Genomic DNA, 26,249 nt, shown 5'->3' with positions numbered 1-26,249 from the left:
CACTGCTACAAAGCCAAACAACATTTTTAGAAAGGCTGTTCCTCATGTTTGGTTTTGTGGAGGCTTTTTGTTTCGTATTTTTGTTCGTTTGTTTTTTCAGAATGATCAGGGTTCTTCAGAACACGCTGCCAGAGGGGCTGCCCTCCCCTGGGGCTGCGTGGGCAGTTCTGATGAAGACAGCGTTCACTCAACCTTGGTAGCTCTGCTTCTCCGAGCCAACATCACCTCTGCAGATCCCCGCTAGTGGGTGAGCCTCAAATCATGCGGACTCCGTAGAACGCTGCCCTGGCTGCAGATCAGTGGAAGAAATAAAATTAAAGTTAGCTGTAGTGCTCCTTGTTAAGTACTTTCTAGTACTTTAATTAAGTGTGAAATTGAGGTATTTGCATTTGCTCCTTTTTTTTTTTTTGAGCATCGTGTGATTCTGTAGAACTTAACAGCTGTAGCTTGATGGACACTCTGAAATCAATGCAAGCTGAAAACGGGAGTTACCCGATTATAACACAAGCAGGATTCAAACACTGAGTCTACAACTACGACCCACTGACTTAATAAACTTGAAACACCCCATTAAAACAAAACAAAACAAAACACAGCCCAGAGCAGAAGTTCCCAGGAGCATGACAAACGGATGGGTAAAATAATGTGTGGGTTGGACAAAGCGCTATCAAGGAAACGCCTTGATCTTGAACTGTGGCTGCCAGATCACAGGGCGGTCTGGAGGGAGGACATCAGGTTCTCATCCCATGGCTGCTCTGAGTCAACGGTCCCAGAATATCCTGTTACAGAGGCTGCACGGAGCGACCACAGGCATTAGCTGCAACATATAAAAATCAAACGACAAAGCGGATGATTAAAGGGAAATAATAAAAGAGAAATTAAAGCCAACTGTTATCTTAAGTTACATTGAATTGGCTTTTGTCCTCTTGAGCAGCTAGGCAGGGATGCTGGAACTGAAATAAGAAAATTATGATCCTGCTCTTTGCATATAACCTCGACGTTAAACATCATTTAATGTTGTCATTGCAGCCATTACCTTGGGCACAAACTTTCACCACTCTCACTATTCTGAAGTCTTATTCCCTGTTAAAATCCAAGGGAAGTTTACATGAGGGTTAGTAGCTCAATTTAAGGTGTGTTTGGGGGGGTCTGTAGATAGCACACTTCACAGCATCGGTCAGGCAAATTTAAACCTGTGCTCTTTCGGTAAACACGTTAGGAAAACCAAAAGAGAAAAAAACCCCAACAAACTTGCTAAAATATGGAGCCACGCAATAGCCAAAAGATATGGAAATAGAAGACCACAAAAAGACACATTCAGAACATAAAAGCTGGCAAAAAATATTACATTTCAGCTCTACTAAATAAAATATCCTCAAAAGCTTTTTTTTTGTTGTTTTAAAGACATCGTGGAGATAATAATCAATCAGTCTGGCTACTTAGACATACAGCGCCCCGTCAGAGGATTTAGCAAAAGTGAACCACTAAATTATTCATCATTTACGCAGTCGTGTAATGAATATGTAGCTGTAAAGGCCGAACTGCAAAACAAGATTATTTTTTTGTTACTTCAATATATACTGTATATTTAACAGGGCTTTCCAGGGAGATATCTAAACTTTTTCTTTTTTCTATGTAAAGAATCAAGATCGCAGCTTTTAATCTTGTAGTTTGAAAAGTTAGACTTAAAAAATAACATTTTTATGGTATTTACAGTTGTTTTCTCTTTCTTAGCTAGGTCGTGCTTATTTTATTTTTTAAACTCCCTTGCTCTCTTACAAATCCATATCCTGTTAAGTTTATAAAAAGATTAGGAAAGTCTCATCTTTGGATAAATGTACTACGCACATATAGTACCTGCATATGTCCAAGCAATCACAGGGATAACCCTCTTCAGACAAATACTATATTCTCAGAATCACAGATTTAAATTAATAATCTTTCAAATTTCAGTTTTCTCAACAAGCTTATTTTTTTTTATTTGTAATGTACACAGACTAGATGAGATTTATGCTCTCCAAGAAAAGTTCTGATGGATTTTGGACACTCTTTGATACATCAGCTCTAATCTTCAGGTAGATTTTCCCTTTTTAAGTCTTTCTCAAGATTCATTATCAACATTTAGTCCCTTACAAAACATGAATACAAGCATTTTAGTCCCTGAGACTGTATCACAGCAGATAACAGCCAAAAAACAGTGACAAAATGGGTATTATTTCACATGATTTCGTACAATTTTCATATACAGCTTCAAGAATGAAAATCACATCTTGAGCTGTTAAAACACAGGCAGGAGCCCATAGTGCCGGAATTCATAGATAACCGATACTGTAAAATGTTATGCCAACACCTGACAAAGTGGAAATTGCTGTTTGCCAATGTGTGCATGGCAAGGTCACAGTATTAAACAGCATCAAAAGAGCTCATTAAGGTGATCAGTTTTGTCTTAAGCCCCCATCTCTTTTATTCTAGTATCGAATCTAGCCTTGAATTTCCTCCTGGCAGCTGCACTAAAATACTAAACCATTCCCAGAGGCTGAACGACATGATCTCTGCATCACAGTTGACTCATGACGGATAATCAGCACACATTTCAAGTCTTTGATCACTGGTAAATATTCTTACTTACCTTCCAGATGTTTATTGCAAATTTCTAAACTCAAGTCTAAGCCAAACAATAACGATTAAAACAGCAAGACATCAACTCCACCTAATTTAATATCAGGATTTGTTTTTAAAGAGAACACTTTCTGAAACTTCATAGCGAGCATGTTTTTGGCTGCTGGCCACAGAGCAAGCAGGAATTCTGTACTGAATAAAACTACACTAGATGTTAATATTAAATTAAATCTATTACCACAATGAGTTGATAGCACAGAGTCTACTGAGCGGAATTTGAGGTGTTCTGCCCAATTTAGAAACAGACAAACATTTAAAATTCTTCTCCGTTTCTACCCTGCCATTGTGATAAAAAGCATTGAGAGTTCTAAACTTTTGTTTTCCTCCACCTCATTAAAATGTCAGAAAGCAAAATATAATTCTGACAGACTTAACCCATCCACATCTACCTAAATGGACAACTCTCTGTTACTTTGGAGACTGTTCAAAATAAGTCAAACTTGTCAAAACAAATACCTATAACATGCACACTAAATTCATTTGTTTTTCCACTACTTTTCTACATATGCTAAAAAATGTTGAGAGGTCTATATTTTTGTAAAGTCAACTCAACCATTCTGCAGTAAAACAGATTTACAGAATGTGCACTGCAAAGTAGCTCTATTAAGACACAGACTTTATCATGTTGAATTACTAAACTACACACAACCCTAATTTTTATATTGCCCAACTTTTGAGCAGTTTTAGAGATTTTGACGTGCATCTCAGGAAAACAAGCCCCAAAAGTGAACTGAAAAGGGAAGGGGCCCTCACATGGCACCTGAGCTGATCGCCTCTCTGGTGGGATAGCAGCAGGACTGGGATTCTTTGGTTTATTGCACAGAGCTGAACCCCCAGCCTGGAGATGTTTCAAAGACATATAGATGAGGTTCTTAGGGACATGGTTTAGCCCCAGAGTTAGGTTAATGGCTGGACTCAATGACCTTAAGGGTCTCTTCCAATCAAAATGATTCTACGACGTAAGGGGTACAAGAGCAGGCTGCCACACCACTCATCAACTGATCTTCAGAATCTATACAGCAATTGCTAATAAAGGCCTGACAAAGTCGCAGCGTCTGTCTCAATGCTTTAAAACGGATGTGTTTGAGATCACAGTGAGGGTTTTGTTTAAAGGTTGACAACATAATAAAGAACTTGACACCTAGCCTTTTAACGGGGCAAAACAGAGAAGCACAACTACTTCCCTGGTAAATACAAATATAAAGCAAGTAAGCATTTAATAATTCCATTGTTTGGGGGTTTTTTTTGGCCAGTTGTTATAGGTGAATTCAAGTCCAGAAACGTGAAGCAGTTGGTTCTTCTCAAAGGATATTTTGCAAAGTAGTAGCCCAAATATAAGATGTATCTTGGCATGTATTACACTGAAAATGTGTTGACATACATTCACACTTCAATTCATTTTTTTCAAGGAATAAAGTACCAGTAAAGATCCACACGTCTGCCTCACAGCAAACCCCCAGCTTTCACTGAGAAGTACTTACTCTTGCAGACAACCGCACACAAATCAATGCTTCCTTTCCTTAGATGTCACATTAAACTACTTGGGTTTTAAGTGTTGTGAATGGGATTTGCAATCTGTTATAGTGTAAGTAAAGAGGATTGTCTGTGTTTGTGGAGCAAATGCCGGAAAACAAAGAGAGAATGACATCTCCTTTAAAGTCACTGCAGACAGTACAACCAGCATCTTTTGAAACTCAAAGGCAACAAACAATATCGGATGAACATATGAAATTCTACCGTAGAGACCAAGTTAATGTACTGCTTGCTTCTGCAAAGTAGAAATACTCTGATATTTTTTCCATGTGTGTTTTTTTTTTTTTTTTCTAATTTTAATTGAGTAACAGGTAGCAATACGAAATCACATAGAATCACAGAATGCTAGGGATTGGAAGGGACCTCGAATGATCATCTAGTCCAATCCCCCTGCTGGAGCAGGAACACCTAGATGAGGCTACACAGGAATGTGTCCAGGTGGGTTTTGAATGTCTCCAGAGTAGGAGACTCCACAACCCCCATGGGCAGCCTGTTCCAGTGCTCTGGCACCCTCACTGTGAAGAGGTTTCTTCTCAAATTTAAGTGGAACCTCTTGTGTTCCAGTTTGAGCCAATTACCCCTTGTCCTATCATTGGTTGTCACCGAGAAGAGTCTGGCTCCATCCTCGTGACACTAATGCCAATATTGCCACCAGGTAACTTATGTACTCAACTACTGCATTCAGCGAATCCCTTAAGATGACATGTAATGTCTGGTTTGAGTCATACACTATTTAAGGAGGTTTATCTGGCAATATTAACGTATATTAAAAATACACATGCACATTTTTGCAGACTTGCACTTTAATATATTTTCATAATTCACTACAAAATGTGGTTTCACAACTGCTACCATACACTGGGACTCCTACAGAAGTATGGAGAATGTACAGGTGTCTTTCCCAGAACTGGCAATGCTGCGCATTGTGCAAATTGTCTAGGACTCAAATCCTTTTCGAGCAGCAGTTAGAAGAAAATCTGCAGGCTGAATACTGATATCAAAATACAGATTTAAATAATTTACTCTTAAAAACATTCATATTTATAGCCTCTTACAGAAAATAAACAATTCATCTGATTATCAGATATGTCCTCAGTTTTTCCAGTTCCAAGGTATACACAGGTCTCCATCCTGCAGCACAGAGTAGAAATGTGAAATGCAAAGGTGCATGCCTTGTAGGTAGGGCAACGATTCTTCTAGCAGCCGCTTACAACAATCTATCATCTGTGCACTGGAAACACTGGGTTCCTTATAGAGCCGATCCAAAGAAAATTTTTCAGTGGAAGTATCAATTAGCTCTTTTTCTGTAATCATCATCCTAGCAAAAGAAGACAACATAAAGTGACAAAATTAGAACTTAACAACCTAAAACTCCCCTTGAGATAGGCATATTTGTAGGTTATATGCATGTAAACAAGGTGTCACTTCATGTACAGCTATGGTAGAGCTCAGATTTTTGTGCAGGTTGATAGCCATATCTACCTCAGAGGCCAGACTGAGCATGCTTCCATGACTACAGGCAAGAGCCTGCCTACAGTTACATCTGAAAGCTTATTTTTTCTCACCAGGTAACAGGGAAAAATACCAAAACAGAAATCCTATGGGGCTCCATTTTTAACTTAAGAGATGGAAGTACTTAAATAACTTTGAAAGTGTAAGATTTAAGAATAAAATCACGTTAGTAACTATTCTGCCTTAACTAAGAACAGTACCCTGCATGTCATCAAAAACAACAGGTGACAGGTACAGCCACCTGCTGCATATTAAATGTGTTAATAACTTACTAATTGCTGGAAGTATATGGAATATTGAATTCATATTTTTTCCTTTCACCCTAAAGTGGTAAGACACCACATGGCAACTCAAGCTACTCAGAAATAAAGTTTGCGTGCAGCATTAATTAATAGTCACTGGAACTGTGGATCGTCTGATGCAGAGACAGTTCAAGTTCAGCAAGACTTACTAGCTCAGGCACTGTGCCACATTAACATAGCTACACTTCTTCTAGAGCCAGCTTGGTTATAGAAACAGCACCATTGCTGCCCTGCAACACAGAGCCTGAGCTAACATGGCTCCGCAACTCCAACGTGACCATGTGAGAAGAGCTACAAACCAGCAGCATGTTCGCAGACCCGCTGGGATGTGAATCTGCCCACGCTAAGCATGGACACAGCTATCGACACTACTTGACTCACATAAAATCACTACTGAAGGGGTTTAACACTGCCCTCTCCAGAGCTCAGTTTGGGATCTCCACGTACTTGTGCAGCATTACATTGTGCTGGGGCACTCGGATTGCTCTACAAGAGCACAGCCCTGTCAGTCAGGGCTGAAAACCAAGCCAGTGAGCTAACTTGGAGCAGGCCTGTCCTTCCTACTCACTGTATCCACACTGCCCTCCTGAGCATGGCCTATAATGCTTGAGCACCAAGCTTTCCTGGCCTGTGAAATCTCAGGCTCCCTTGCAGGATATAAAGAGAGCTGCAGGTTTATTTTCAGTCACTTCCACAAGGAGGTTTACACATCTACAACAATACAAAACTGATACTTTACAAAAGCAAAGGAAGGAGAACTACGTTCCTACTAAAATTCTGCATTATTAGAAGACTGATGTTACCCACACAGACAGACCATTTTGTAGAACAGCAGCATTTGAACTCTCCGGTGCACCAGGTCATACAGAATTCCAGCTACACTATGCCATTTACTGGATGTAAAACATTCATCTGCTTGTACAAAGTAAATTCAGTACATCTCCAAATATTTCCTTTATCAACCACAGGAGGCTAAGGAAAATCAGAAGTACAGAGTGGGTTCTGTGCAAGGAAGCATTAAGTAGAAAAGGAGTTTTCAGCTTCAATAAAAAGACAACTAAGGGGAAATATGATATAGCAACAGAAAAAAAAAAGTAGAGGTGATAAATACAGAATGACTGTTTTGTATTTCCTACAGCAGAAGAACAATAGAATGCCAAATGGCCATGGATCTATAAAACAAAGAACACAACTTCCCTCCTTGGTATACATATGTTACATGAAATTCAACCGTGCAATTTGCTGCCACAGAATATTCTGGAGCCACAAAGTGCAAGCTGGCTAAAAATTAGACAATTAAAAGGGAAAAAAGAAGATCTATTGAACACTCTTAACACAATATAATGTTTCCAGCTTCAAGTATTTTCTGAAGTGCAGTCAGTCAGAAAATGGGAAGGAGTACAGAGTAAAAAAACCACCACGTCTTCTGCCCCACTCGTGCAGTATTTCTGTAACCTAACAGATGATGTGGACAGACCTTCAACATGACCCAGAATAGCTGTTCTTTACTATTTTATGCAAACCAACAATCATCTGACACACAAGAGAAGAGCTAAGATACTCAGCTTGGCTCTTGCATTCGTACAATACAGCTGCTCATACTCTGAGGGGAGCACCACAGTTATGTCACTGCTAGCCTAAAGATGACATTTTTCCTAGATTAGTGTCTTCATAATGTGGGGTAGCATCAAGCTTTTTGGAGAGTGAGTCACTCAGATGCAAACGCATGCATTTGCTACAACATCCCTCCCAGCTTCTACAGACAACACTTTCCCAGCTGTCATATATGGGCAGCTAAACAGAGGGTTATTCAGCAGTTATTAAAGGGCAAAAATAACTTCAAAGCTGGACGAGGGTTATGGAAAAATTCCGACAAACCTCCATGTTCTATCAAAGCCCATCATCCAAAATATACACTCCCAAGTGACCAGATCTTAACAGAGCTAAAACCACAAAACCTTCAGTAAGACTCATGCCCAAAATAACCTTCACAAAAACCCATCTGGATCTGTAGAGCATGCATACACTTGTGACAGTGTGATATTTCAACAATTCACTAAAAGCTTTCCAAAGCAGAAAAACAAAATTGTAGTAATAATGTCTGAAAGGGAACTTAATACTCAGTTACCTACCACAGTATTTTATTCAAAATAAAACTAGCATCTCTACTTCATGCTCTTAATCCTCAAGGACACATAAAACATACAAGGTCAAGAACAAAATTTATAGTCCTGATGGATATTACACATCACAGACCTAATATTAAGCACAGTACTTAATACTGAGTAACAGTGAGTACGATTCACTATTATCATCTCTCTCATCTCACTTCCACCTGTGAAAGAACACCAAGGAAGCATTTATCTCATTATTCTACCCCAGTGTTTTTCTTCCCCTTGTTAGGTGCTAACTAATCTTTTCCTCACCTAACTGACAAACAACTCGATATAATAATCCACTAGTTGGCCTCAGTTATTTTTAGTTTAGATTTCACTGTTTTGCTGTCACAATGTTTGTAACATTAATAGAACTTTGCTGCTTTTCTTATTTAGTAAAAAGGTCTCTTCCTTTAAAAAAAAAAATAAAGGCATCTCTCCTTTGGGGAAGTAACTGTAAAACTACCTATCTTCTAAACAAAGATCTTTTCTTTCAGAATAAAGTATTACTGTTTCTACAAGGTGAAGGGTGGGTATTTTCTAACAACCCTTTGTGTTTGCTGAACATTGACATTTTTAACTTAGTAAAGCCGGTAGGTAAATTTCTATTTTATAAACACAAGTTTTTTCCACCACAAAAGCATGAATACCTTCTTCAAAGTTCTCCTCCTCCTTCAAATAAAACATATGATATGCGAAGATTTTAATGAGGTAAATGTATTTAGTCACATAAACACTTACTCTTCCTTTCTTTTCAGGTTCTCTCTTGCTTCCTGTGCTTTGGCAAAAATAAACCATTGAAGGGTCGCTGGATCACAGACTGTTGGGATCGTAAAGTGTCCAAATTCATGTAAGCTTGGTGCGTACCTGTCACTAATGAAACATGATGGAAATAAACAAGGGATCATTTTTCACGCAAGTATTTACACAAATTACTTTCAGAATGAAAATAAAATAATATTGATAAAACACAATCAGAATACTAAAGAAATTAATAAAGTTTGGTTCATGAGAATACAGAGGCATAATACATACAGATTTTTAAAAATTACATTTCAAACCCAACTGTCAACAATACTCAACAAATATAAATAACAGCAGCTGAGTGTTGACCTGACAGCATAAACCCTGTGATTTAACCCTTCACAATACTGGAAGACAGAAGTTTGATTCCAACTTGAAAGAAATATGCAGGATTTTCTTCAATCAGATTCCTTCTAATCCCACAAAAAGGCACTTAAAACATTGAGAAACAAAAAGACTTTGACATAACCAAAATCTGAGGTGATATTAGTGTTCTTCTTAGTGAGAACAATAATCAGAATAACAACAAAATAGAGTAAAAGCTCTAAAAGGAAGAAACCTTTCCTGCAAGTACCTACCTTTCCAGAATCATTTGCAAGCCTCGCAGACTGCGAGGGTGAAAAGGTAGCCTACTGTCACGTAATTTATTATAGAAAGAGTCCAGAGTCTTGTAGTACTCTTCTAGAGTCAACAGGGGTTGCAGTTCCTCAATATATACGACTTGTATGCCTCCCAGAAGTTGGCTTATCCGATCTTCCAAGAACAGTAGCCTTTTTTGAAGTTTATAATAATTTGGCAATCTCTCAAAAATCTGTGCACACAAACATTTCCTTTGTTATAAGCATATTAACTTAATTTTAAGAAATGAAAAAAATAACAAGAAACTGTGGAAGAACAGACATTTAACAGTGCAAGCATGGAACCAGGGGGGATTCAAAGAATACCAAAAATCAGAAAAATCAGAAATATATATTTTCAGGCAAAATATAATGGAATAAGTTTGTAAGTATTTTCAGTATTTGTACTATAAAGGCACCAAAAGGTGATAACAAGACTGATGTTCTTTGTCTCTATAGATATAGAAATTAATAGTGACTTATTAAAAAAAAAAAAACAAAACAGTCTGAGCCCTACATAAAATTTTTATCACCACAGCTGTAGGGGTAGAGCTATTCCATGTACCATCAAAAGTGTTTTTGCCAGCCTAATTTATACCAATTCTCAAGAAAGAAAAGAGTCTTGGCTGCTGGAACTAGTTCTTTGCAAGAGTTTGGGTGATAACCTAGCTCATCTCGACTCTGAGGGGAGAGCAGAAAAGAAAACGGTACAAGATCTCTAATTTTAAAAAACCTACACCAGAAAAAGAAGTGATCAGACTTCTAAGTTGAGACATCAAAGGTATGATAGGGAGAAGGCTGGAACAGCGCAACAAGAGAAAAAGGGAAGTCTGTAGTAATAGTCACTACTTACTGTCTACCCAGTTACTGCTAGAACACAGTTTTACACACACATGCACACATAAATACTGCTGCTGGAATAAGTCAAGTGATTTCAGAACAACCTCGTTAGAAATCGAAGATGGTAGTGGAATCAGAGCAGCTTTTGGCACAATAAAATCCATTGGTTCAGCATCTCCATTTGTTACAGAGAAAACCTGCAAAAATTCTCTAAATACCATGCATCTGACCATTCGGCAGACCGACATGGACACCATTCTACTGCTTCCTTTTTCTGATCGTTAGTAACAAAAGTACTAGCACTTAGGACTGCTTTCTAAAACGGGCTAGAACAGGACAGAAAATTCTGCTCTCTAAAAACCAAGTGGCTAACCAGCCTCGCAAAGATCTCCACTGTCTTTCTTGTGTATCACTTAACATGATCCTCAGTGCGTTTTAAAATAAAAAGCCCTTGATTTCAGGTTCAAATACACACCTCTCCTCTGTCTTCCAAAGCAAATACCATCACCACAATCAACTCTACGCATTGTCCAATCTGCACAAAACCTTGTGCAGACATGTAACTCCTTCCCTCGGCAGAAGTTAGAAAGAGGAAGCATTCCTCTTTTACAAGGAAGAGAGTTGTTTTGTTTTGGTGTTTTTAGTATTAATCAATAGAACATTTTTATTCCAATGACTACCAACACTAGCAAATCTCAAGAGTAGACAGTTTTGCATTAAATTCTAGTTTATCCATTTCAGTTCTTTGTAAATCATTCACATTAACAAACCACAGTTTGTTTTCTTCCTCAGTGAGACACAAATAGGCAAAAACTCAAACCACGACCAGAGAAAGCTTTGGAGTGAGGGCTAAATTTTCATATTATTCATTGACTGGAATACAGAAATAGAATATTCTGATATTCTAGCTGGGTGAAATTCCAAACTATGAAATTCCAGCAATTATCTCATTTACAAACAAATATTTTTTTGATAGAACTATCAAAAATATTTCAGCAACCAAGATTCAAGAATATCTCTGTAAGTAAGAATATAACATCGCTATGTATTTGTGGCCCTTCGCATACTATAATTTATCATTTAGGATGCCAGAAATCTTTTCAACTCTGAACTTCACACAAGCAGCAGCAAAATTCGCACAGTCACCACAGATAAATTTCCACAACATCAACATTATCCACCTAAAAGAACAAAGTGGAGTGATGGGTGGTTAGCAGCCATTGACTGAAACAATAATTTCCATTCCATTAAAAAAAAAAAAATCTAAATAAAATTCCTAAATTCTTCATGGGAATAAGCTCTTTATGGTAATGAAATATTCTGCCAATGCTCATTGCATAGACTAGAAAACTACACAACAAATTCATTTTCTTTGTATCTAATCAGGGATAGGACTGATTTACTATTGAAAGCAGCAGTAAAGATCTGACAAAGACTGTTTCTAGTAACACTACATCACAGGATTAAATTTAGAATGCAAGGTACACAGTTATGCTAAACATAATAGCAATGTGTTTGCTTTAAATGACTCATCAGTTATTTGCACCTAGTAATATTTTGATTATGGTTTGAAAAAAGATGTCATAACAAGAGGCATTATCATTTACTTTGAAATCTTCTTACTTTGGTCCAGTGATGGTGAACATCCATGGTCCCCAGCATTATGTGGCCTGCTGCACTCATCCCTGAACGGTCTGTAAATATCACCGTGCGTCCTGAAGATTGAACAAGACTCTTTATTAATCTGGGTTATTGCAATTATCCCCACAATTATTTAAGGCTTAAATATGCCACTAACGTGCCACGAACAACCATATCTGCAGCACAAACACACAAGTAGGTGCTTTAGTTATTCTCAAAATCTGAAAGAGTGGCTCTTGAAAATTCTAGTTCATTTTTTTTTTTCATACAAACCTTATGTAGCGTTTGCTTTCGCTCTGTTTAAACTTGATAGATTCTGGTTAACTGGAATTTTTTCTTACAAAGATTGCTTTTAAAATAAGAGAAAATCTCAGCAGACAGCACATTAAAAGAATCTGTACAAATCATGTATACAGCAAGAAATATATGCTGTATGCTTAAAGTATCTATCCAGAACATAAGGGTTAATCAAAAAAGTATTAGCACAGCCATTCAACACTACTTCCACAGAACTCCCTGCAATATGAAAGCTGTGAGAATCACCTTCACAGTAAAGAAAAAAAAGAAAAAGAAAAAATCCATTTTGAGTGTTAGTGCGGGTTTGGTGCTTTTATTTATTTATTTTTGTTTAAAGTGAAGTACAAAGATTCTCAAGAATTCTGTAAGGTAAAAGCACAGACAATTATTTCTCAAAAGAAGCTTCCGCAAAAGTCTTCAGTGGGATCTATAAACCTACAAAATGAAGCTTAAAGAGAAGTTCCTGATCTCAGAAATCAGTTTTCCAAAATCCTTAAGAAAGAGCAACACTGACTTTAAGGCATCTAGTTTATCCTTGTACACCAAGGCAAGATCATCTGTACCTGCATAATTACTGCCAGGTATTTGTCCAGTATATTATTAAACATCTTCAAAGTTGGAGACTACAACAGGTTCACAAGACAGACTTCACTGGCATTTTAATCCTTAACATGCTTAGGCAAAGAAACTGATTTGAAACCTGACACAATTTAAAACTACTACTTATTGTCCTACCCACTCTGTCTTTTGACAAAGGATTAGGTGACCCCTCAAATGAAAGCCACTCAATGCTGAGTATCTGCAGACAGGCATAAAATGTGGAGTTACAATAACAGTGAACAGCTACTATCACAGGTCAAACAGCTGTATGAGAACAATAGTAGGTCAGGTATACAGAACATTTTAGTTTTTCCTGAGAAGATACAGACTTTAGTATAGGTGTTTTAGGAGACATGCATGATAAGAGAATACAGTACGATTTTAAAGGTATTCTACTTAGTTCTCCTTATAGTGGCTCTTTAGAGAGCTATGAGTATTTTTGTCGTGAATCTCCCATGGGTAACAATTCAGTGCTACCTCCAACCCTTTCTGAGATTCAGTCTGGATTTTTTACTTTCATTGTTGGCAGTAAGTCCAGTGCCTTCAACTCATTCAGTCTGTATTTATTAAGAAGTAAAATAGAAGCTGAGTAGAGTGAATACACTGTAAGGAAAGGTCACTTCAAAAAATATCCAGTAGATTAGAATGTAAGTTCCCACCAGCTTTTCAGTAAGCCTGGCAGGATTTTTGCAGTTATCAAAAGCATTCATGAAAAGCACTAGAGCTCTCTTGTCACAGAAGACCTGTGCTCATCTTTGAATCAATATATTATAGGATGTATGAAACAAGCAAGAGAAATACCTTTCACATTCTTTAATACTTCAGGTCTCTGTTGGACTAAGCGACCTAGACTGTGTAGTTGGCTACAGCGATGAGCAATACCCCAACTTCTCTGCCACCTAAATAAAAATACAATTGAAAGCACTTAATTCTCAGCATTACTAAAAAAAACACCAAAACCCACCAAACAAACCAAAACAAACCCCCAAACCAACTCAAACAAAATAACACTTCTTTAACAGTAATAAAAGCAAAGGCCTGCTGAAAAGCTGTCTGTGTCACTTGCTATTTTCACACATGAAACCTAAATAAGATTTCAAAATCTCTGTGAAAGTAAGAGCCACAAAAAAAAGTAATAAAACCAGATTTAGGAAAAATAAATACAAAACCTAGTAGACAGACAGAACTTGCAAATCTCTCCCCCAATAAGAAGGGGGTTAGCAAGTAAATAGCAAGAGACAACCAGTATTTGTTTCAGTCATGCAGCATGCAGTTTGTTTGTACACCGTGTAATGTTTGTCTAGAGGAGCAAATACTGTATATGAGGACATTGACCTCTCCTGCCCCCCTTTAGGTTCCTCATCCAAAATATTACTGTGATTGCCATGGTAAGTTGCTCTCTATATATGTATATATATAAAAATATAAAATAATATTTTACAGTGGAATACTTTTTGTATTTATATTAATATATGTTAAACCATACAAGAGTCAGGTATTACATTGGTGACTTCAATACACATAGTTTTGACATCTCTTCTATCACAGATCAGACAAACTACTAATTAAATTTCAAAAAGCATTTAAATCATAAAGTTGTCAGTGTGCTGAAAAATTAGATCCTTGTGCAAACTTCTAGCTGACATAAAATTGTCTCATAATGGGAAATTACCATTCCCTTATTGTGCTGGTCTGGCTGGGATGGATTTAATTTTCTTCGTATCACCCCTGTAGTTTGGATTTTTTAGTAAAACAGTGTTGCTAACATGCTAATCTCTTACCTATCACACAGTGCTGACATAGTGTCCAGGTTTTGCCTTTTACCCCTACTCTGTCCCCATTGGCAAGCAGGCTGGGGTGGGCAAGAAGCTGGGACAGGACACAGCCAGGATAGGTGACCCCAACAGACCAAAGGGATATTCCAGACCACACAACATTGTGCTCAGCAATAAATGTTCAGCCACAGGATGAGGGAGACCTTCGTGGTTATGGCACTTGTCTTCCCAAGTAACCATCACCCATGCTGAGGCCCCGCTTTCCAGAAGTGGCTGAACATCTGCCTGCCGACAGGGAGCGGTGAATGAATTCCTCCTTTTGGTTTGCTTGAACGCACAGTTTTGCTTTGCTTCACTTCACCTATTAAACTTCTACCTTGATACATAAGTTTTCCTGCTTTTGCTTTTCCTGTTCTCTCCCTCCCATCCTGCTGGGGGTGTATGAGCCAGAGGTTGTGTGGGTGCTGTGGTGCTAGCTGGGGTCAGCCCGTATCGCCTCATTTAGGGAAACCTAATAGGCAAAAAGCCGCTGTGGGATGCAGAGAATGGTACTCTGCCGCAGCACTTCAATCCATTATAATGCAAGTAATTCTAACAACTGTTACCTAGCACATTTATCACTTTGCTTTCAGAAGCACCAGGCAGGAATGGAAAAAGGTTGCTCAGGGATCCTACCTTCTCTTCAGTTGTTCTAAACTTGTAGAGGAAATAAAGCAAATGATTTCATTATTTTGCAAACCTCTGAACACTAGTGTTAGGCTGCAGGACCACAAGTAGCAGTTTCCTATTAAGACACCTGTTGTCAGATTCCTAACACATTCTTTTCTGAATTATGCTAATATAATTCTTGGAAGGTTAATAACTCTTCATGGAACAAAATAGTTTCAGTGTATTTTAAAAACAAACTATAAAAAAAATAAAGGCATCAATAAAACGAAATCTATGCATTTAATAGTGAAGACTGTTCCAGAAACTTAAAAAAACCACTACAGCAGTTGCAAAGGATTAGAAACTGTTCACAAAAACTGGCTTCAGCTTAAAGGAAGCCAGGGTCTTTTACAGGATGAATGGAACAAAAGCATGATTTCAGAAGCTCTAGCTCTCCCTTTTGTGGTTAAAAGGAGAATTTAACAGACTTAGCCCTTGAAATAATCGCCCAAAGTTTATTTTCCTGTTGTTGAATACCCTCACTGCCATCTTTCCATCCTGAATATCCCACTCCAGAACATTCTCATTTGAAGGGACAAAACTTAAAAAAGGACTGTAAGTTATTTTCTGAAAAATATTCTGAGGAATCAAGGTCACCAACTGTACGCTGCCTCCTCTTTTGGAGTGTGGGAAACAAGACACTAGAAAGAATAACATTTTCAGAAAGCCTTCACAGGATGTCAATATGTACCACGTGCAAAGTTGCATTTCACTGCCAATCTAGTTACCTTTGTAGATATCCACGTGAATTCAGGAAGCAAAACACCCAAACAAATACATATGCAGACGTCCTAATTCAACTGCTTATATGCTTGCCTCAACTGGAGTCTACATTATTAGTTACAAACACCAGGTTTTTTGAGCAGATTGTAACAGGGAACTTTTGTCCCAATAGAATTCTTCTGGAAAAATATTATTCAGTGCAATAACACATTTACATATATGAAATATAGCTGTATTGGAATAAGCCTTTAAAGATCAAGGCATAGTAGAACACACCACTTCCCTGCTTTGACCATCTTAATTCAAGTCCAACTGAATCTACTTTATTACCTGATATCTGAGAGCTGAAGTTGATGGGAGAGTTCATATTTTAAACGTTCTAGTTCTTTTCTAAGTGGCAAACTCTTTTTCAGCTTTTTTACAGCACTTGCTTCATTATCATCTAACCAGGATCTGAGAGGAAAAAGAACAAAAGTAGAGGCACATTGTATTGTCTTTCATGCAAAAAGTACAACTAACTCAGTTCTTACTGTTAACATTCGTGTTTTATTTTAAGTTACCAGACAAAGGGTTTCTTTAAAAGTAGAAGATAGAAACTGAAATTGCTAAATGCTTCACCTTAAGCTATTGAAAAAGGAAAACCTGGCACTTGTATGTCTTCAGGGGGACTAGGGAATCAAATTGAACTAAAAGACACTGACAGTGTTATTACACAACTGTAAGATTTTGAAAGGTGTGAAAAGTGTAGAGGAGCAGATTAGTGTGATTTAGGGGGGCAACTTCAGAACTTAGTGCTTCAATGCAAGAAATTCCCACATGTCTGTCTTAAAACAAACACAACAACAAACACAAACAACCACACAACCAAAACAACCAAACAAAAAACCCCACAGAACAAAACCCAAAACCAAATGAAGTGATAATAACAGACTATCAAATAAGGGAGATGGTACTAAAGGACCAAGTTAGGTAACTTTTGCAGAGCTGAGATGAACATAGATTAAACAGGTCAAAGTTTTACAGTTCTTTCGTCAATAATCACAACCAGGCAAACATGACTCATGGAGTACATCTAAAACTTTCAATAATTACACCATTCTATTTCTAGGAAAAAGCTATTCTTTAAGAGGTTTAGCCTTTGTTCATAGCATAAAATTATTTTCATACTATTTTTTACAAACTGATACTTCCATTCTCATACTGTATTCTAAGTGAAAAACTTCAAACTCAGAAGAAAAAAAGAGATGCCCAATGCCAAATGGCTAGTTATTAAAACCAGACTGTTAATATGTAACTGTTTGTGGCATTTCTTGTAAATGTATAAAAATTAGTTAAAATATTCTCCATAATGTTAAATCTCAGTTAAGTTTTCTACAGTACCATATGTTATAGTGGTTTTATTTGTGAGATGCCAGGCAGGACAAGGAGTACCCTTTGCTCTGAAGATATAACCACCACAGTTCTGCATTTATTTCAAATGGCACTTAAGTCTCCTAGTTACAAAAAGTTTTTCAAGGTAGTATGTTTCACCCTTCCCCAAAATGAGCACACCCGGAGTTTATAAAAAAACAGCTTCTAATAGACTACTCCCTGCATTTCATGGAAGTTCAGTATTTATAAGTGCCTCAATTTAAATATTATGGTTGGTATGCTGAACAACAAATCAGAAGCACAACACTAAGATATCTGGAAAACTAAAACATTTTAACTTGTTTTTCACACAGCCTCCACACAGAATGTGATAACAAATTACTAATAATAAAGTCAATGGCCTTATAGTTTTATGCTATGGAAGTCCTGTGAGAGGTAAGGAGATATTTGGAGCCAAGTGGTACATCTGCCTCCTTCTGTATTGCCACCAATATTCCACAAAACTGAAAAAGTAGATCAACCAAAACGAGATTGGCCAAGCATGAATGCTGGGCAAAGAGACAAGAATGCCTCGGCTTAGCTGGCATTACAGTTACCCCAGGAGCTCATTCGAACTCTTTTTAATTATAAAAAGCATGACAGAATTCCATGGTGGACAACAAATTTTTGTATGGTTCAGAATGTTTATTGATTGCCTTTTAAAAAACTCAGCATTAGAATAAGATCAATTTAGATCAGAAAACATCAGTTAAATAAAAACCTTACATACATTAAAGTTGTTTCCACTCTCTGGGCTTGTTCTAGTTCCTCCTCAGGATCCTTGAATCCAGTAAATGAATAGTAAGTCTTGTCCCATTTGATAGGTCTGTTCAGTGTGCTTTTTGCTTCCTTGTGGGGCTGAGTGTTCACATTCAATCTTTGAATATGCTCTGTAGATAAACTGCAGGAGTTGAGAATATCCAATACGGTGCTCAGGAGATCCCTAGTATGTAATGTAAAACTGACTGCCCGAAATCCTGTAAAATACAAGTCCCACAAAATTAGTATTATTTAATGAAGATTATTTAAAATGCACTCCTATTTCTCTCATCTTACAAAAACCCGAACAAGGTGTACGTAGCTGAAAAATATGATGATATTGTTAATGCAATACTCATTGCAAAAGTCATGTGCAGTTTAACCTTTAAAACTGTTATGTGTCAAAAAATATAAATAGAGCTGTTTTAACTATCCGGATGACCAGGCAAAATGAAAACCTAGCTACAGATGCAGTATAACCCAAAAAAGGATGCTTTTGCTTTAGTACTGGCAGTTTCATCGAACAGGTCTACACAATTCACATCATTACTGACCATTGCCCTGGATATAACTTACTGTAGAAGCACAGTACTACAACAGCTCTTCATAGGCTATGAACAAAAGCTTCAGAAAAAAATATTACACTTGCACACTGGCTAAAATGAAGTCCCATCAGTTTAGCTATTGGACCTAATAGCCCCATTAGAAAGCAAGCATTAGACTCAAGAACACTGCTGCCAGTTCAACTATTATTTTAAGTAGACTGGAAATAACACCACTATTTTCTTGGAAAACAGCATGATTTTGTTTTCTAGCACAAGGGTCCCTCACAATTTGCTCAAGTATTTTGTCTAGCAGCATACAGAACATCAAACTCATCTGTTAGATAAGGCATATTGGTGTATCACAGACAAGTAGGCAGAATAAAATTAATCAAAACCAATATTTCAAACTCAGCAATATTTTCTGTAGTCTCAAAGCGAAGAGACAATGTGGTAAATTAAAGCTTCAGATATTACACAACTTCTGTTGTGTAATACTTCTGTTTACAGAATAAGTCCCTACTGATCCTGCAAGCACCTTAACATCGTGTTCTACACATTATCTGTAACAAAAACAAGGACAAAACTGTTCTTTCAGTTCAACATGACAACATTATTAAAAGCAGAAAAATTATTATTTACATTAACCTATGTATTTTATTTCCTCATACTGTAACTTGACCTCAACTTTATAATTTCTCACTCTTTCTATGCTTTTTAAAGCATAAGATGTTTACTTAATTGGGACGGTCCTAGCTGTCTGATCTAATACACATTTCCATGCTTTGACAGGATTTTATGCAGTCGAAAAGTCATTATGACTGTACAACGCTACAGTAATGGTCTGAAAGAATTTAAATACAGCAAGATTCATTCTGCACAATATAAAAGCACCTGAAGCACTGAAGGACTCTTGAACACTAGAAGAGTTTGGATCTCTTTCTCTTACATAAAAAGTAAGCTGAGTTGGCTTAAAGGAGCGAAATCCTGGTTTCTGTAGATTCTCCAAGTAGCCATTTAACCTCTTCAGTGAGTTTTCATTTACCTCCTGTCAAAAAAAAGAAAAAAAGAAAAAAAAAAAATCATAGGTGATGAATTTCGCCATTTTTGATCTAAACTTTTAAAATCATACAGGCAGAATTAGTTTTTACAAAATGCTAGCTGCTCTTAACAAGTAGTGTTATAGTTCATATTCTCTGCATAAATTAATAATTATTTTGCATGAACAAACTGTATGATGTACACTCTTGTATATTCTTGTACATTCCAAAACACCACTTTAAAGGCTTTCGAGCTTAAAGAGATCCATTGATTCAAATATAATACACAGCATTTCAAAGTGATAAAGCAAGTAATACGTATTATAAATTAATCTGGAAGGACCGGGTATTTTCTTTATAACAATTAAACAGAAAATACGACTAATAAATAATGGATGCTTAACGGACCTATCCTCGTTAAAAATAAAGAAAGCGCACCTTTTTATTCTCTGGTAACAACCGTATTAAATTCTAACACTACTTTTGTTTCTCTGACAGCAGGAAAACTAGAAAATTTCCATCCTTGATACATGACACATTGACAAAGAAAGCATACTGAAGATTTTTACCCTCTCTTTGGGATGTTGGCCAAAAAAATCTGGATGGACAGCAAAATAGAAAGGTCTGAGAGCATTGATGGCATCAGCTCCTGACAAACTTCTTGACTGAAGAATGCACTGCAGCAATATCTTCTCCAGACATAACCTAATAAAGTAATAAAATATTTATGCATGATGCAACCAATCAAGTGACAAACTGATATAAATTACATTAGGATGTGGCAGAATGGAGCAAACATTCACGGTTGCAAGTATAATAATTTAAAACTGGTATTAGAAGTCTGAGTTCTGGATTTTTCCACATGGGACTCACAAAGCTGTATTTATACAGAGCAAATCCAACAGTTTTGAGAGACGGTGGATATTAATGGCTGATTAAAGACATGTAAGTAAGTACAGTACCTTTTCCATCTACTTTCTCAAAGCAGGCTCAAATAAAAGTTCCCCAGTCAAGCATTTTGAATGATGAAGAGTGGCCAGAGTGGTATTTTTGTAGCTATTGCTGAAACTGCTCTTAAAAGCCAACCTTTACATACTTTTGAACCTCTAAGTTAAAAAGCCAAATCCCACATTTTTCAAGCAGTGCCAAAATAATATTAAATTTTACCCAGGAATAATAACCACAATTCAATCAAAAGAAGTTATGCATTAGTTTCTGAGGTCCACACACTTGTGTCCACTTAAAAAAATAATCTACTTTCCCAAATATATTCTTTTATAGAAGACATTGAGTGAAAAGACAGTACTTCTTTGCCCTTTGATCTTCACTGTAATAGAAGAAAACAAGGGCTAAAAGACATTTCAGTGGTAGGAAAAGAAGATTGTTCCACCTAAGATCAGAAGCAAAAGTTAAGCTGAAGAAGTTCTAGGAAGTTCAGAAAGTGCAAAAGATTGAATACCTCCAATTAGGCATAAATTAAACACCAGTTCTGCAACAAGCACACATGTGTAACAGAAGACTGAAATGCAAGAGAGACAAGTTCTGAATTAAAGAGCACAAACATTTCCTGGCATAGCTCAAAGCTGATATTCAGGTTAGTAAACCAATTACTAAGACAGAGTTTATAAAAAAGCAGCAAGAAAATGTGAATTGGTAAATATTTACTATCGGATTTCTCCTTCAGCTGATTTTATAGGTTAACAAAGTCAACAGACCAACAATTTTCTCCGTAATTAATGTTCATATTAGTTTGCAACTGAGAATGGTAGGGATTGTGCTCTGTTAAGCAATACAACGCTGTTTCACTCCTCACAGTATCATTCGAACTGCAAGCCCCAAAAAGGAAAATACGTGGCAGACAGGCAGCAAAGCTGCTTCCAATTCACATAAAACTAATAATTTTATGAGTAATAGTAAGCAAAACTATTTTACAAAGAGCTGTTTGTTCAGCATCCCAGACCAAATAATTGTCCTGGACACAGAAACATTTAAGACTATTTCCTGACTGCTTTCATTACCGAAAACAAACAAACAAATCCAAACCAACAACCCTCTCAAAAATGGCAGAGTAAATGACAACAGTTGAGTTGTCAAGCAGATGTACTGACCCTTACTTTACCTTTTTTCTGTCAACCTTTCCAGCTCTTCAATTAGAAACATGAAAGCAGTTAAAGCTATTGTTTTCTGTCTAAGAGGTGAGCAAATATTTAATCTGTATGTGTTAAAAGCCAGCTTGTTGAAAACGGAAGTTTTTGTAGAAAAGTGGGATGGAAAACCTGTGATGTGACTGATGAAATTTCAAACTGTTATGACTAAAACCAACTTTTATGTGCATGGACTGAATGACAGATTAAAAAAAAAGAAGATATAATGTATTACTGGCAAACACTTCCACCTCCTTGCTGGCTACATCTGAGGAAGACTCTAAGACTAGTCATCACTACAGCCCATGAACCTACTCACAATAGCAGGAGATGGTGAAGTACCACAGCAATATTGTATTTTTATGGAGAGCAAAAGCTCTCAATGACAAGAACATGCCAGAGTTGCTCAGTAACACTGCAAAAAAAATCCCTCTACCTGACCTGTCAAGAAAGGAAGGCAAAGCACACGGGATAAAAGTCCACTTGGTCATATGCTTTAGCATTTTTGGATCTAGAAACACCAAAATAATTGCCTGAGAAAAAAAATAGCAGAAATTGATATTTTTTTTCCTGTATCAAGTGGACACAAAGCAGTAAAAAATAAGTTATTTACAAAAAAAGGGAAAAAAGAAGTAAATTAACCAGTTACCTATATGATAGAAGTTTTGACTAACAGCCATGCAAGAAACCCACATTCTCCTAGACTTAGCTGCTAGAAGGAAATAAGGAGCTCAGTTCTCTCTTCACCTTATTCGTACACTGCTTCCCACATCCACTCCTGAGCTATATTGCATGCCATTTTCCAGTAGTTAGGAAAGAAAGTTCCAACATACCTGGAAACTATTAATCATACTTCCAAGTTTATTAAGCATAAACTTCCATCTGGTATTCTACAAGAAAAACGGCCAAGTATGGTTAACTTTAGTTCCCTTGTTTTGTATCTAAACAACACTGTCATGCTAGTAGGAAGGCTCAGGATTCCAGCCAAAAGTCTATTTTGAACTTGCTTAAAAGAGAAACGCTCTAGGGCCAAAATTAGTCTGCATGACAGAAGGAAGAATTAATTCACTGAAGGTGAAAGACAGAACTCTGAGGCATCCTTCAAGTGACAAAATACATGACTCGAAATGAATTTAGAGAGAGAAAAATGCAAGAAAGATGCTTATGGTTTCACTCACAAGGAACAAAGATTGTTCCAAGAGCTTCATTCAGATCTGAAGAGCAGAGAAAGGCTCCATGTTAAAATCAAGGTCACAACCACTTCGAGGACAGTCGCCTGCACTTCATGAAAGATATGAAACACAATCTCCACTAGAACACGTTATGCAATAGTACTTGAGGACAGATTTAATTTACTGATTAAATAATTCCCTTCAGCTTCCTTTTTACTTTTTCTTCACATCTCTCTGAAGTTTAACTTTTTGGCTTATAGCTTTGGCACTGAAAAGCTTTGTTAAATTAAGCTCATTATTACAGATATATTCACTCATATTGAAACACTGAGCTTTAATAACTCAATAATGCAGTAATATATTGGATATCGTATTCAGATTTAGACTACCACTTCCTCATAATTAAGCTATTTTAAAACCCTTGTTTTGTTAAGAGCCTTTCTAATATCTCACTCGAGGACAAGCATATGGCTTTTGGGTATTTTCAACTGTGGATGCTCTGCTGAAAGCTGCAAGCTGTAAAGAAGAGAAAGCCAAAGAAATAAGCATTAAACAAAAATACCAAACCAGCTTTACATATATGTAGGTCTTAAGCAAACATTTAAACATATGCTAAAAGTAAATTAGGTCAGCACCATACCATACCTTCTCACGGTTCTCAAGCAGCAAAACATTTCAGCAACTCAATGGTCAAGCCAAATTTCAGCCACCCACTAACTCAAAATAAAAGGGGAGAAAAAAATCTTGTTTAGTAACAGACATGAGTATTTTCCCCTGCTACTTATCAGAGCATTTTCTAAATCCCAGGTGACAACTTTTAAAGTCACAATAGTAATATCAAATTGAGAAATCACACATAAAACCTGAAGTTTTGCGTAAGAATGTTTTCAGTTTCCTGTACTAGCAGGGAGTCTTACAAATATTAAGAGGTGTTACCATATTGTGATTCGAGGAGGAATATTTAAGGATGTTCCACTCAGGAAAATAATAATTAAAAAAAACCCCAAAAAACTAAATAAATATTATTGAAAATGTTTCCCACCCTTCCTTATGTTCGATTGTTGTCTTAAGTATAAAAACAACAAACCCAGAAGCTTTCTTTAAGCACTAATACATACCACCTTGTAGAATTCCACATAAATTTTTATTCTGTCCAAAACTTCCAAACAAATGATAATACTTTAAAATGTATATGCCAACTATTTTATGGGGGCACAATATAAAACCAAAGGAAAAGACTGTCATACAACAACACCTGGAAATCTTTATCAAAAATTTGCTGGCATTCGTAAAAATTAATCAGCAATTTTTAGCAGTAACTTCTGCACAATGCAACTGTAATTGTGCATTTTCCAACAGGAGATAAACTACTTGGGTATATGTTTGCACTCTGACAGGCTAATTATAAGGGATTATAAGGGAAGCTCCCTAGGGGTGACCAGACTGAGAAAAAAAAAGTATGCTGAGCTAAGATATCTCCTGAATACTCCATAATTTTTGTCTTCTGATTTTCAACCAGGTGGAAAAAGAATAATAATTTCATTTCTCCTGTCCCTAAAACCAGTCCTAATCATAAATTAACTTAAATACACTGACCAGCTCTCTGGTAATAAAACAGTTTTCTCTCTCTGTAATTTTAGCTTCAGGGATTTGGACACTGGATGGAAAAAAACCCAAGAATCTCACTAATCTGTAGTGACACTTTATATAACCAGACAAAAGCATCATTGTTTCTTGTTTCAAATGCTCTGTTAACTGCTGAGAAATTGTGACACTGCTTAGTTAAAAAATAAAAACTCCTGGTTTCAAGTGTCACCTGCACGTCACCTCAAAGATCAGCTTGCTATCACAAACTGAAGCATTAATGATGTTGCAGTCATTTTGCAAAAAGCCTTTGGAAACACGACACCGCACGCTGTCCGGTTCAGCTGTTCACCTGTGCTTGACCCTTAAGGCAGTATGAGGAAAAACAGTATGAAAATAAGATGACAGCATTTAGAAAATATGCGCTGGTGAAACTAATCGACTCACTGCTTGAAAGAAAATAGACTGTAATCACAGAATCATTTTGGTTGGAAGAGACCCTCAAGATCATTGAGCCCAACTATTAACCCAACACTGGCAGTAAACGATGTCCCTAAGAACCTCATCTAAACGCCTTTTAAACAGCTCCAGGGATGGTGACTACACCACTTCTCTAGGCAGCCTGTTCCAATGCCTGACAACCCTTTCTTTTGGTGGAGAAGTTCTTCCTCATATCCAATCTGAACCTTCCCTGGCACAACTTGAGGCCATTTCGTCTTGTCCTCTCACTTGTTCCTTGGGAGAAGAGACCAATTCCCTCCATGCTACAACCTCCTTTCAGGTAGTTGTAGACAGTGATCAGGTCTCCCCTCAGCCTCCTTTTCTCCAGGCTGAACAGCCCCAGTTCCCTCAGCTGCTCCTCATCAGACTTGTGCTCCAGGCCCCTCACCAGGCTCCTCTGCACTCTCTCCAGCACCTCAATGTCTTTCTTCTTGTGAGGGACCCAAAACTGAACACAGGATTCAAGGTGCGGCCTCATCAGTGCTGAGTACAGTGGGATGCAACCCTGAAAAGTTTTAACTATTTAAAAGAGATCCCTGATGGAGTGTTGTTTAAAGTTCACTAAAGGTAAGGCCGTCGGTCTTCCCTATAGCTATTTAACGGTACATATGTTCGGGATGTCTGTCACGGGCCCCTCCCCCCGCCGTTAAAAAGGGCACCGAACCCCCAGCGATCTCGCCCGCCCTCCTGACGGCGGCAGCTCTCGGGCACCTCGATGTTGACCCCCCTGCCCCGTCCCGGGCCACACGCTGCGCCCGGACAGGTGCCCCGGGACCCGGCTACCGGAGAACAGCAGCACCGAGGGAGGGGGCGGCGCCTGCCACACCGCTTTTCCAAGGCAGCCCACGGAGACTCCCCGACCGGAGAAGCCCGGCGAGGCGGCCCCCGCCGCTCACCTGCCGGGCCCGCA

General features: G+C 37.6%; 1 protein-coding gene across 1 annotated transcript; it reads right to left on the bottom strand.

Moving 5' to 3' along the window:
- Positions 1-5,264: 5,264 nt before the first annotated feature.
- TCAIM (T cell activation inhibitor, mitochondrial) lies at positions 5,265-23,928 on the bottom strand (the record flags this gene model as incomplete). The annotated part of the gene is made up of 11 exons (XM_080339833.1): positions 5,265-5,530; positions 8,924-9,055; positions 9,565-9,797; positions 12,067-12,158; positions 13,783-13,880; positions 16,518-16,640; positions 18,328-18,574; positions 19,793-19,946; positions 20,508-20,643; positions 23,708-23,770; positions 23,900-23,928. 11 exons carry the CDS (start codon positions 23,926-23,928, stop codon positions 5,305-5,307), a joined length of 1,533 nt encoding a protein of 510 aa, XP_080195959.1. The 3' UTR covers positions 5,265-5,304.
- Positions 23,929-26,249: the final 2,321 nt, after the last annotated feature.

Source organism: Nesoenas mayeri (assembly GCF_963082525.1).
Source record: "Nesoenas mayeri genome assembly, chromosome: 2".
Classification (NCBI taxonomy): Eukaryota; Metazoa; Chordata; class Aves; order Columbiformes; family Columbidae; genus Nesoenas; species Nesoenas mayeri.
The sequence above is the reverse complement of the archived record's forward strand: the minus strand, read 5'-3'. Positions and strand labels throughout refer to the sequence as shown.